The sequence below is a fragment of the Helicoverpa armigera genome, chromosome 10 (genome assembly GCF_030705265.1).
Source record: "Helicoverpa armigera isolate CAAS_96S chromosome 10, ASM3070526v1, whole genome shotgun sequence".
Taxonomy (NCBI): domain Eukaryota; kingdom Metazoa; phylum Arthropoda; class Insecta; order Lepidoptera; family Noctuidae; genus Helicoverpa; species Helicoverpa armigera.
This window is the reverse complement of record NC_087129.1, coordinates 7,892,438-7,907,100: the sequence shown is the minus strand read 5'-3', so window position 1 is coordinate 7,907,100 and position 14,663 is coordinate 7,892,438. Positions and strand designations below refer to the sequence as shown.

The 14,663-nt window shown below is 38.8% G+C and overlaps 1 protein-coding gene and 1 long non-coding RNA gene across 2 annotated transcripts in view; one reads left to right on the top strand and one right to left on the bottom strand.

The window, feature by feature from the left end:
- LOC110372264 (neurogenic protein mastermind) overlaps positions 1 to 14,663 on the top strand; it is a 30,882-nt gene that overhangs the window by 2,113 nt on the left and 14,106 nt on the right. The window contains exons 2-3 of the mRNA XM_021328864.3: positions 8,222 to 8,435; positions 11,931 to 12,683. Coding sequence (XP_021184539.2) covers positions 8,222 to 8,435; positions 11,931 to 12,683 — 967 coding nt within the window. The remainder of the gene's footprint in view (positions 1 to 8,221; positions 8,436 to 11,930; positions 12,684 to 14,663) is intronic.
- LOC135117424 (uncharacterized) lies at positions 1,883 to 2,729 on the bottom strand. Its single transcript, XR_010276898.1, has 2 exons — positions 2,263 to 2,729; positions 1,883 to 2,090 (listed from the first exon to the last, which is right to left on the bottom strand). It is a non-coding gene; the product is annotated as an uncharacterized LOC135117424 (long non-coding RNA).

The following is a 14,663-nucleotide window of genomic DNA, read 5'->3' as shown; positions in this document are numbered from 1 at the left end:
TGACTAAAAACCGTCGTGTTCCGTCGTACGCCTTTTATGTGCCAGGGCCCTCAGAGGGACTTTGCTGAACTCAGATAAGAAGTAGCCTATAGCATCTCGATAAATGCCCTATTCAACAATGAAAGAAAATTTAAAAAACCCATGTAACTGTAGATCCTGATATCAATGTTCAAGCGTAAAAACTGACTCTCTCACTCACTCTCTCTTCAGCTTTATAATGTTAGTTTCGATAACAAGCAGCGCCGATTAATTAATAACGTTTCTGACGAAATAGGTAGGAACTCGTTATGGCATGGATGGTGTCTTATCCCCGGATACCGCCAAGCGCAGCTTAACTTTTGACCAGTCGACCCATGCGGCTCTTACTCAGTCAAGAGTTCCTCAAAAAATCATTAGGCAAATAGTAAGCCATACTTACTGCCTATTCTAGTATCGTCTGAATAAACTGATTTTAGTATAGCATTGCTTCTAGCGCTACTGATAAACTTCCTGTTGATAGCGCTCAGGTATGTTTCATTTTCCTTTACGGGGAAAATAACGCAGAATTTAAATATTTGTATGCCTTTATCAGTAAATCTCGTAACTCTTAATAGTGAAAACTTTGTAAGTACTTGTACTACATCAGTCGTTAAGAAATATGGTTAGAAAGGTAATGAAAGTCGTCTTACCTTCGCAAGTACCTAGTGGCTAGTACTGCTGGTTTACATATTTTAGAAACTAATGCAGTGGTTGCATTCTAGTGAATGCAATGATATTTTTCTCAAACAGAACACAGCGTTTTATTTTCAATTTAGTTTCACAATCGATATTGATCAAATGCGGTGAAACCATCACGGAGTGACAGCGTCGCATTTGTTTTTTACCTGCCTTGGACAAGTTAGTGTTAGGTAGGATCGATGAATATTGAATTAAATATGTACCTACGGCTGTAATTTATCGTAAACTCGCTGCCCAATTCAATCCTTTATCGCTGTCCCACGATTTCACCCGCATGCGCCTATGATATGGCTTTCAACCATCTACCGACCTACCGCTTCAAACGACGACCGCGACGCATCCAAAATGAGTTTTTTCTTCTGGACACGATTTCAAATATTCTATTGATGTGCCTCAAGTAAAACACCTGCTAATGATTCACTGAGATCCGAGTGCCTTCATGACAAAAATATTCATTGCCTTCAATACAGAGGCAGGTTTTCCTTTATTTTCATCCCTTATGCCACCCCTCCGAGGCGGAAACAAAAAGCCGAGCGAACCTTTACCCTCTTATTATAAAAACTGCCGTAAGTAGTGGTTTAAACCCGACTGAAGACGTCTTGGTTTGTTACGGTACTTACGATAGTCTTTACATCCTTATTACAAAACGTAGACTAAGAGAAGACTGTCTGGTACTTCGATTTGTCTGTGTGTGTGTGTGGTTCAAATAATATCCACAGATTATAAGCAACAAATATTTAAATCATTCGTTCAATCGTTCCGAATTCTGTGCGCCGTTCCTTTTTACATTATTTTGTTAAGTCTATTTTGATGAAAAATTAATAACTATGATAATAAAAAAAATATCTCTGCAGTTGAATATATTACTTTTTATTATTTAAAGGTAATTTTATATTTCTAGTATCTTTTAACGATATACATGATCCAATTATTCTCTTTTAAACAACTATCGAGTTTGCTCGTATAACGGAACGTCAGCGCGCGTATCCGAGTTAGTTATGTTTTGTTTTTAGGTTAGAAATAACTTGGATTATTTTCATCCCGATTTAAATGATTAAATAAGACGTTGTGCATCTCATTAGAACCTCTTCAAAATTAAGTGCACAATAACTTACACACAGAATATCGTGTGCATTAAATTACCAAAAGAAAATGAAACAACATAAAAGTACAAAATTATATTTTATTCCGATGTCTATTTATACAGTCAAACGCACTGATACATGTTGGACACTGTTCTTCATCACACAATCTTGTTCCCTTGCTCATCTTGGCATTTTTGTACCTACATTTTAGCAAGCTTCCAGTCTTTTACAAACATTGCATATTACTGGCAAAGATACGGCGTGCAAAACGCCAAAATAGTCTTGAATCTGTAAATAAACAGTAAACTGTATGATAATCTGATATATTTTCGAAGTTTCATCAAAATCCATGTGGTAGTTTATGCGAGGAACATAAACAAACATCCATAATAAAAACTTCGACTCTTATATAATTATTAGGATGTTTTGGCAACTTACTTGCCCTGTAAAGGCTACGTACCTTATGGCGAGCCCAGTTGAGCATCATAGGATCATCATGGATTATCATCATGCATTCAATTGACTATTATTTCGAAAAACATAAATCGATATTTATATCGAAAATTGTCGTCAGATAATTTGAAGAGATTTTGTCGATGACGCACACTGTTGGGTCCCCGGACACTCTCAATAGTATTCTAACACATCCAAGTATTCCAAATCACACATATTTATATCCACTTTCGTTTTTTTCATCACAAAACAAATAACCTCAAAAGTAAATAATGACGGAATTTGACGTTTGTCGACTAAGTACTGCAGTTAAACTAGGGGGCTCGATGGTTTATCTTTTGTACTACAGATAGTAATAGGACTTGCGATAAACTGCGTTTTGTAATAACGTTTTTTCAAGGTCGTACTTACAGCTGGATTAAAGGTAGTACAAAAGCCGATACTTATTTGATACCGCGTTTTATAATAAGAGGGTTAATGTGTATTTTCTAGATTTGTAGGGAAGGAACCCTTACTCCGATGAGTATTGATCGCAAATACAGCAGCCAATAGTTAATCTTCCTGCCGCATGCCGTACCTAACTAGTTATTTCCTGGACTGCAAATCAATCAAAATGTACCGTGCTGAGTACTTGCATAATCCAAAAATACGTCCGTACTCATTGCTTGGCTAACTTAAATCCGACTTTTAAGCGCAAACGTTAGTCGCTGTTGATAAACTAAGTATTAACGTCGGCTAAGTCAAAACAGTCACACTTATGTGCAATTGTATATGCTATAAAACTGGACTGAGAAATTCCAGAGTAGGTAGAGTAGCGCCTTACTAGTGTGGTATAGTATATGTCTGAAGAGGTTAGTGCATCGCGGTTTGCACTCAATGAAATTATGTCGGGGTCTCGGTGTGTATCTAACGGTACTGAATAGCCAGTTGGCGGTGCATAAACGCTGCGCTGTGTTTTATTTACATTGCAGCCAACTTGTAATGTGATACATCGATGCATACTAACATTACTCAGTTACAATTTTAGAGATCCTTTAATAATGTTTTAGAAAGTAGAGAGTCTACTTTACGCTGCAATGAGCTTAATGCAGGTTTGTAGGAATATCAGACGCAGAGCTAGCGATAGAAAACTGAGGCTGTTGCTTGCTCAAATGAAATAAATCGTTGTGTTGATTCCTATTTGACATAAATTGATCTATCACGTTGAACTTATCCTGCAGGTGGACTTTAAATTATGCATTGATGGTTTCTATGTGTTTCCTGTAAGGCAAATGGGGGTCTCCGAAATGATTTTAAGAGATCAAGACCGTTAGATTTAAACGTATAACATTGCATACCTACGTGCATTCAACTCAACAATGTTAATTAATAACTGAAGTGGTCGTTCATAGTCCACTAAAATATGTTATACTTTCACACTTGCTCAATCGTGAAAAAGAGAGTTACTAATGTAAGATGGTAGGTGACGACAAAGTTGCTTTTGTCGTGATCACTTGTAACGCAACATTACGTATTCTCTTTACGAATACACAGACACGCGCGCAATGTATCATCGTAAAAGTGGTCTAAGTCAAGAATGTTGCATAAGGGACAAATGAGAATTTGGTCTAAGCTATGAGGGCTCGTACATGCATTACGTTGGTTGTTCGCTCAGGATCGATATTGGCATCGTGGCTCGGAGGGACGATCCCCCGAGCTAATGGGATCATTTGTAGGGATACACCCTGATAGGCGAGACGGACTCCTAATCATGATAAGTACAACACAATGTGTTTATGTATAGTTTGAAACAGGCAACAGTCGCCAAAAATGTATGAACTCGTTGAATTTATTAAATAAGTCAGACATATAGAAGGCGTCTATTACATCTTTTCAATATTAATAAAAAAGGAAAAAAGTGGTTTTCTGCATGCATCACTGAATATGTGAACCTGCTAATAAATCTGGTTTGTGGTGTATTAAACATACAACCGGCATGTGAAAATGCAATAAAAGTATAGAAGATTTAATTAAGCACATAAAACACAATAATTGATCAAAGTTCTAGGACAAAGTATATTTTTATTGTTTTGGGTTGGCAATAAGATATTCAATGGCCTCATTCAAGCTCTCGCCTGTGTTCAAATATACACCTTGAATACGATTTCATAGTAGCAATGTGTGTAGTCCGTGTTCGCATTAATTGAAATGCATTCAGGACACCCATAGTCGTGAACGCGGGGTAGGTAAGTATGCAAAATTCTTGATCGGTTTGGTAGCTTAGTACTAGCCGTAAGAATTACAAGTATCAAGAGTAGACCTATAGCAGCGAAACAAATCATCTTTCAAAAACTGGTTACATATTATTTCGTTGTCCAAACTACGGAATGGAAAATACACTTACCGATGTGTAATCTGTACCTATAGATACAAAAGTCGTGTTAGTTACACATTTTATAATCAAGAATGGCTTGACCTTTTAAGCTGAAAATAAGAGGGGAGATAGCTTAGACCCATTAGGACATAGGAAGCAGATATCTCGGGACACACAAAAAATCGAACCTTTCGGCCAAGAACATAATTTTCAAAGGTTTTTTTTGCTTTATGGAGTAGACTGGAGGCATTAAGGCGAGTAGTGTGTCAATATGTATTATTTTTGTGCTTGGTTCATGTCCATTACTACTAAGATAAGAACAGTATTCATGTGCTGTCGCATTAATTCAGCATGGATTGAAAGAACTCTTAAGTTGCTATTGCTGTGGACGTGGTAATGTCTGCCAATATACACTGAAACGATAACACAAGACATATCACTCTTCTGACAAACCAATCAATGGTGGCACTAGTGACTGGCGACATGCAAACCTTATGGTTTCTAGAGCACTTATCTTATTATGCAGATTACTTAAATGAAGGGAAGAAGATAAAGCCCTGGACCAGCCCAAGGATTAATTTGTATGCGCAAAATTGGTATTCTTTTCCCTATGATTTCGTCGCTCAAAAATCTGACTAACTTGTTGGGGAAGAAAATGTGATAAGCATTTCTAACTAAGGCGGTATCATGAATGTGCTAATTTACCGCCAACTTAGCACTGTAGTAATGTCATTATTTAATGTAAATATTTGACTTTTATACCAATTTGAAGAAGTATGTTTGCGTCACAGGTACTGCGATGAGATTTTCGGGTACAATGTGAGTGACATAGCGTGACACACAATCGGGACTTATCGAAGGCGTTGTTTGCGTAGCGCACAGCCCGCGGCGACCGGCTGGTCAATGAACTAAACAAAACACCTACAAGTTTACACAGTGTACATACTGCCACACTGCGGCGTGTGCGACATTGCGCTAGGGATGCCAGATGCTCGGGATTCAGCTGGATTATGTGTTTGTACATACTACACTTAAGCCACAAAGTGATGAAGTAATTTGTTCTTATTTTAGTTAACTGCATCAGTCTTTGGAGTCGCTCGACCGCCATGACGCATTATTTTACTAAGCTAGGTCATTTTTGTATTTTTTTCTGGATACGTTTCCTTACGTCAGTTTTGGTAACCCTGCTGAGCGATTACCGTCTTTCGATACATAGCATTTAAGTCAGTTTGTCAGGTCCGCTAATGACTGTGGATCACAGTCACACTTGCCAGAGTAGATTAATACTTATCAGCTTAATATAGACAGATGTTTGTCCAATTAATTATCGTGCTAAATCGAGCCAAAAATTAAAATATTGTGCTTAGTTTGAAATGGTAATATTCGTGAAAGTGGTGTAGTATAGCGATAGTCAGTGGTTTTCACTTACGATACAGTTGACTTTCGAGTTCTGAGTAACAGCGTATTACGTAGACTCCTCACGCTGAATCGTGATTGGTTATTCCTAGTCTTCCTGATTTTATTCGAGCGTGTTAAAAGTTAGGTAAATATTCTTACGTATTTACCCCGCTATCTCAGGCTTTGCTATGAAAGAACAGTATGTAATTGAGTTTGAAACTGGAAACCAGTTTTCTGAAAAGTTAATGGTTAATATGTTTACTTGTTATAATAGTCGATGACATATCTTCAATGCTAATTAATTTAGCAAAGCAAAAGTAAACAAAAATAATAAAATTTGAATCTAGAATACACTAATAATTAGATCATTATTTGCCTACCCAATTACATGCCAGCCACATACTCGAACATTGAGAAAAACGCTCACTCCCCAAAATCACGATGCCCGCCCGTATGTTACTCTTTTTTTTGCAAGAAAGTTATGGGCAACCACCAGGCACTTATATTTTAGAAGTAAATATGAGTAGATTCTTAGATATGATGAGTGACAGAGAGGGACAGGGAGAGACAGGGAGAAAATACTGCGCCCACTGGACCACAAATTAAATTGGAAACAGGGAATTATGACGAACAAGAAACTCAAGAACATTAGGGCTAAAAGGAAGGATTTTTTTCCTTCAGTCTTCAAACGGGTGTCTGTACCTGTGACTATGAACATACAGTAGCAGTCATGAAGAAGCATGATATTAATTGTCACTGATTTGATACCCAACCTCGTAGGACTGATTCTGTACGCGCAGCAGTGGTAGCTGGTGATATGTATACGTACGTGTAATGTAATAGGCTGATATCGGCACAGTGACGTACGCCACTCACTAATGCTGCTTACTGCTTATGTAATACATGCTTGCACATAGATTCCCTTACATAACCGAGCAAATAATTACCCATTTGTTGTTCTGTTGTGATACAGTTACGAACAAACAATTGAAAACGGGAATACATTTTGGAATAATGATTGGCCTTGTATTGAAAACAAAAGAAATGCCTTTTCTCTAAGTGGTCCACTGCTGCAATTCGATCTTCTTCCCGTCTTCCACTTGACCTGGTCCAATCCTGTTGATTCCAATCTAAAGGGAACACAATCCCACATACTGTACGATGTTCTGCTGGGGAAATCCCCTTTCCCTATCGGAATGTAAAATGCTGGATGGAAGTCGGGTGTAAATCTGCCCAAGTTGCAAATTATTTGTCCGTACAACACGCTCATATTATTAGTTTGTTTGATAGGGAAATTCCATTTGATTAGCAATATCTATTATTAACATGAGGGATTGTGAATTCAATTGGCAAGTATGCAAATGCTGTTATGGATATCAAGTAGTCTTTGAAAATTATTTCAAACAGGGGACGACAGTGGCCTTGAGAATTTCGTCGCCACAGAATAATACTGATGAATAAATGAAAAGCTTGTAATGATTTTTTTATATAGCCGACAGACTGTCCGCATTAACATTTGCTCAAGGTGACGCTCGGGAGTTGCGGCTGACTGAGCATCACGGCATCGCTTGAAATATTGTTTGTTAGGTACACCTACTGTTCCTTCACTTGTTAGGTACTGCAGAGGTATTTGTTTCTTTGTTATTCAAACTGAATACCTACTTCCACTTAAAAGATGTGCTTAATTTTGAATACGTATGGACTTACGTCGATGCAACAGTCTTACATAGTCATACGCTACTAATAGGATACGTGTGTTCATCATGACTCATTTTGTCGGCTCCTTGGTTGGGAATTGTTTTGGAATGAAGGGTACCAATTCTAGTATTGAGCTCATTGAGCTGTATGCATTTGACTGTATTCCGTGAACTGTGATACATACAATACAGCACTTAACTACACAATTTCCTGTGGGTGTCGTAACTACTCGTAACAGGTGACTCAGGACAAGAATAATATCGGCACTTTGTTAAGTGCGGGGGGTTCTTTATGGGAGTTCATATATTTTGATCACTGATGTAGTGCAGTTTTCGTTTACGATTTTTTTTTTAAGATAACTGCAAACTTGGATACCTACTTACTAATACAAAATATTTCAGACGTTACCTCCTATTTTGTGAATAGACTTCAAAAATGCTTTCGGCTCTATCCGAAATCGATTATGTCCAATTTTAACTTTAATACACTAGTTCTCAATTTATTTCATTTGTTTCAGACGAAGGATAGAAACGTACCGGCGACGCCAGTCGGAGTGTGTGCCGCGGTTTGACCAATCGTTCACTGGCGCATGTGAGCAGCAAAATTTGGAGACTACCGCCCTCCAGAAGCGTTTCCTCGAAGGGAAGGCCAAACGACAGGCAAAGAAGAGCGATCGCAAGCCAGACTTGCCAGCCATTAGCGGCAACCTGCACAGCAGTGTCGTCCATGTGGTAAGTTGCAATTTTAACTGATTGAATTTCATTATTTCTATCTCAATTTCCACTGCCGATCTGCCTGCACAACCCACTTATTGAGTAATGTACCCTTTGTTAGGGCTAGTTGTCAGATTTCGAGCATCTAATTGTTATTATCCGTAACGATTGTTAAAATCTGTAAAAGACGCAAGAGCAAGGATTTATTCAGTATCATTTGATCATTTCCCAACGTAACTTTCCTTAACTGCTGATCTTCGCACCGTGCGGCTGCAACTTAGCCAGGAGGATTTCCTGAAATAATTACTAATTATTCTATCAATAATATTATATCTATGAGGGCACCGGAATCTAATGCAAAATCTAATAAGTGACAATATTTAACAATGTGATCAAAAACAAGAAAGACAACTTTAGAAACCGGTTTTGTTCACATCTTAAAACTACGCCCGTCTATGTTTACTTGAGATTCCCGTTAACCGTCATAAAATATTTGGGCACAATACCGTAGTTACAGAAATGCATTTGATACGCTATCAAACTTCATAAGAACTTTATCTTAATGCACGCTACCGCTGAATCTGATTACAATATGCTGATGTATTCATACTTCTTATTCTTTCTTCATCTCCACAAACTGATCGATTTCATTCACTAGACATTCGTAAAATCTAGTTACGTCTATTACCTACTTATCTTACATTTAGCTTTGTGTTATGTAAGATTACTTCCTCATTACTGTTACGGGTCACGTGTCTACGCTTTACACGTGATTGTATTGTTCTATTACAAATACTAGCTAGCTATTACGAAGATTGCGATTAAATTCAACCTCCATACATTTGATTTCAACTTTTCACCCATTTGATTAACATCCCTCTACATTTGCTTCATGTCTACACGAAGTTAGTTTTGCTCTTACACGGTTTATGTGTATTGTTTTTCTGTTTATACTTAGTTCTCTATCTAGTTTTAAAACGTTAGAGACAATTAATGGAGCACTAGTAGATCGAGATGGGGAGATAATTAGTGGTAGCACGTGCTATGTAAGCGCCGCATCGCACACCGGATGTTGCCAGACGTCAATTGACTTGACCCTCTGGCACCGCATCCCGTGCCTCCGAGTGCTTCACTTTACTCAGCACGCGACACAACTACCATAACATTCTAGCTAACGATCAAACAAATTAGTGCAATTATATACTCAATCAAACTAGTTTTCGACACTTTGGAAAACGACCTTCATATCAAACCGAGAAACGTGTCTTTAGAGTGTTTGTAATGAAAAGAACCATCCAATATTGCGATTAAATAATGTTTGTGAATTCTGGTTGGTCATTTGGTTCCCTGCGGTGTCAAAGATCTTCCCTGTACAGCTTCCTGATAGCAAGGCCAGTTAGTTTACCTGCGCTAGATCATGTAAGTGTAGGTACGGTAGGGCGGTCTGCGGTTGTGCAAACTGCGCGAGTTTCACAACAAACGCCTCGCATTGTCTCGCGCCGCTCACCGCGACGACCTCCGAGCGCCTGCGCCTGCGCGGTTTTCTGACACATTTTATTAAGTAACTACGTACTGCGTATTACATTGTAGTACCGATAGTTGCCATAATTAACTGTCTTAGAAATTATTGCAATGTTTTCCACATAGGGTTTTCTCTTTACAGCCAAGTTAGATGCTCAACCAAGTGTTAAATTTCAATTTTAAGAAGCACATTCACGGTATTTCAATTTGAACTTACTGCTAACATTGTTATCCAAAAGGAGAGATCGCCGCTCTTCCCCATGCATATACCTGTCAAGATGTGTCCTAAATATTGATCTTCGTTGATAAAGAATCTAAAACCATTGACTAAACCACGAAATTAAGGATGCCAATTTCTAGTCCGCAGAAATTATTGCTGGTTAATCCTGGAAATCTGCAGCAGGGACAGCCCTATTCGTTCCTATTTCCCCATTCGTACTGATTTCTCAAAAATTAGAAATCCATAGTATCAGGGTTCTTTGAAGTGTGTGATTTAAAATCTACCAAGGGCAGACTGTAGACTGGACTTTGGCGCCGCGCTGCTGTGAGCCGCTCCCATAGTCCGCTACATTAAATATTCAGCGATGCTCAATATGTACGTACCTACCTACCTATATTGCTGTATGGCGTTATCGTTCTCATGCAATTACAACACTCCGTAGCGTGATCTTCAACTTGCACTCATTACTGAAGAAATTCTAAGTGACGAATGGTCAAGTGTTATCTGTTAATTAGGCAAGACCTAATTAAATAGCCTCTGTACTGTTATGGAGTTTTAGTAGTTTTCAACATTTTGCATCAATATTTGTGTAATAGATTAGTTCGTATTCAAAATATAAAATTGCCGGTTTCGGTCTTCTCCCGGCTCCGCACGGGGTATTTTAATTATTCTGGACTCCATATTTTTCTGTCATAGAAATCTTGTTCTGGTAGTTAGAAAAACACAACAGAAAAGTAATTAATTGTCCAATTGAGTGCATCGTCTGAAAATTTTCTCGTTTTGAAATGTAGCGCTTTGCCCGCGACTTCGTCCGCGTTGTCTCATTCTCATCTATGTATTGCAAAATGGTGCGCTCAGGCTGACCAGCCAACATGTTGTACTTACATACTTTATATTCCTCCTATGGAATCACTCCATCTAATACAAAACCCGCATCAAAATCCGTTGTGTATTTGTAACATCTAAACATACATAGAGAGAATCAGACGGAAGGAAGCGAATTTGTTTCGTATGTACTTACTACGTAGTGATAGAGATAACGATTATTTACGATTGCGTATTTTATTACGATCTGATAATTTATCAAACAGTTTTCTTATAGTCACGTGAACTTTATTATTGTTTAGATATTGATAAAACCAAATTAAAGTACAGATTGAGTACATATGTACGTAAATAAAAGTCAAATTCAAGTTACCAGAAAAGGATGTCTGCCGTAGATACATTAGAAGCTGTCGTGAGCACAATTATTTTAATCTGCTATCGTATGCGAACACGTGACGACCACGCACTTGATTAAACCATTTACCTACCAACGTCTAGCTCAGAATTGTCAAGAAGTATCAGGTACTCATTCATTTGTACCAATTTACTCATTGTTTCATGTACATAAATAATTGCATTGTAATTTTGTTCAATTTGATCTGTATGAGCAGTTTCGGGTTATTTATTTATTACAATCAAGTTTTCTTATAGCCTATATCTTAAATCTATGCTCCACAAAACCGTTTACACGGTTTGTCTGCGGAAACGGAAACCTTTTTCCACCTTTTTTCTATAAAAAATCTATATAATTTAATTGAATTTAAAAGTTTATTCCTACACAGACCTGTGGTGTAACTCCTATAGGCAACGAGTGTTTGCTATGAGAAAAATGTCGCGTCAGTGACATTTTATAGAAATTACTGATGTGAACGGCAATGTCTGGCAGTTGTGTCATATTTTCTATGGTAATATACAATGCATTGAAATCAGATTTTCTTTTGTTTTAGCAACAAAAATTTGGATGCGGTGACTATGAACCTCCGGCAAAAATCCAATGTGGTGGTGGAGGGGGCGGGGGCGGTGTTGGGGGCGAAGCTCTCACCAAGTTCTCTGTGGAAATCGTCCAACAGCTGGAGTTCACAACTTCAGCAGCGGATTCGCAACCTCAGCAAATTTCTACTAACGTTACGGTGAAGGCACTCGCAAATGCCGTAAAGACATCTAGTTCACCCCCCTTACCGCAAGCACCACCGCGGGTGCCTACTCCGCTTGATTGCGAGCGTGAATGCAAAGCGGAGTGCAAATCTGAAGTGGCCGATGACGATTTCGTCGGATTGGATGAGTGTGCAGCGGCTCTTGAACGTGACGCGGCTTCAGCTTTCCCCGGTTTAGCCGATCTGATCGGCGAGGAAGATGGAGATGATACGTTCGAAGATCTTATCACGGAAATATCGGAATATCCAGAATTTATGAAGGACTTTGATATTGACGGTGGTAAACTGAATGGCGGTGGAATGGGGTTGCTGGAGCCGCCGGAGGGTGAGCCAGCTCCCCGGCCGTACGGTGGCGGTGAGATGTCGCCGGCGGCGCAGACCCTGAAGCACATGGCTGAGCAGCACCAGCAAGCGGCGGGCGGGGACTGGGCGCGCTACCGCGGCTACGGCGGGTACCGGCCGCGGCCTGCGCCTCCGCCCATGGAGCATCTGCACATGTCGCAGCAACAGCAGCTACATTTAACCCAGCCGCATCACAATCTGCAGGTTAGTCATGTTCATATACCTTATATTATATACATCGATTTATCCTTATTCATTTTGTGAATTCGATAGCAACTCTATCGTCTGTCGGTTGGACTAACAAATGAAAACGTCTGAACCCACATAAGTGAAATTTGGTATGGATATAGGTTGAATCTTGAGGCAGGTATTGCATCGCATAGAAGTAGTTACCGTAGGATGCAGTGTGAAACAGCGCGAAACGGCTAGTCGTTTACAATGTTCACCGAATTGACAACATGCTATATGTATTTAAGTTTTGCCCAGATTACCGCGTCCTGTTTTGGAACGGCTGAAATGTACACAATGAACATATATTTTAAACCATCCGCTAATCTTAACATAGTCAAAGTCACAGAAGATTCAAAACTAATTATCATGTTTAACATGGCGCCAAATCGGTACTTCCCGCGAAGAAATTAAATGACGTTACTACGCACGCAAAAGCAAAGTCGTCCATGGAAATTTCGCAGAATTTTCGTGTTTCTTCTTTACGTCATTAAATACCCATGAGTTGCGTTTTAGTTAATTATTAGAAGTAATTTTTGTTGAGCAATTCGTGACGTGAAAAGACATAAAAAACATGGAGACTGGTGTAGTATCGACCGGGGGGACGTGCGCGCGCTGCTTGCCTCCACTCGCCTACACTCACCTACCACGGTCCATGGATAGTTGGAGGCGAAGTGACGTCTGTGCGACTATACTTCTAGTTGTATCACAAGTACCCCAGCTACTTACTACAGATGGAACTAATTATTCATTTCAGTACTATGATACTCGATGATAGATTGTAGACTCTATACTCAGTACTTTTCAACTTAATTTTGAAAATTTTGAAGGCGCGTTACAAATCTTAATAGCGCTTACCAACACCGTCGTAGACACTGACTTTACATTTAATGACATGTAACATGTACTAAGTTTTATTAAACAAGTGCGTGTTGCGAATAAGCAGATGTATCGAAAGCCACATGTTTTACTTAAAGGCCGTCCACTGTAAACAAGTCAGTGTACATACACTAATATTATAGAACATTATGAATATACAGTAGGATAACTTCAAACAAATATCTCGACTAAATACTTCAGAAGTATACAGCGCTATAAAAAGATAGTTTTCCCATGTATCTCCATCATCTTGAAGAAGGAAAATTCTCATCTTATATATTAGCAGCACTTTTATTCTACGTATTTTATGTTTCATTTTATGTCATTGGATTTTAGAAAAGTCATCTGGTATCAGAAATATTACAGTTTAAAAATCGACATCTTGGAAATTGTGTGGGCTCTTTCGCTTTAATGGAAAAAATATGGCTTCATAACACGGTGCTAAATTACTAGAAGATTGAATTCATATCATCTCTGCCGGTAGCTTGCACTGGGAAAATCTCTCGAACTTTAATTTACACCGTTGATCATTTTAAACCTTGAGCTATGAAGCTACAGGCACACACAAATAGGCTTCGTTTTGACAGCCTTGATAGACTAAAAGCTTCGAAATTGTTTGTCAGCCCTCGACCAATGATGTAAAATTGATAGCTTATTATGATCTTTTTCTATATCTTGTGTAGTGCGATTTTCACTCGTACCCACTCAGGTACCCGACAAATCAGCCTGTCTATCCCAGAATTATCTATACCTAGCTAGGAAAAATCATACAGAATATTTAGTTGAGGGCATCAACATGGCTCAGCAGTTTTACCAAGAAAGCGTAACATAGAAATAGAGCTGCTTTCGCATTTAGAACAGTAGTAGGGATGATTTCATACGTAACGTCTGCGAATTAATTAATGAACTGGATATTTGATTAGTTTTAAAACTGTTATCGAAAAAACTGTAGGCGTTTACCAAAATGTTATGTTAAAAGTATGTCTCTGCTTAACCTCTCGACGATCAATGGCGTGACGGCCATACTGTATAGGTATGATTGCCACACGGAGCCTCGGCGAGAATGGCGGGGTAATT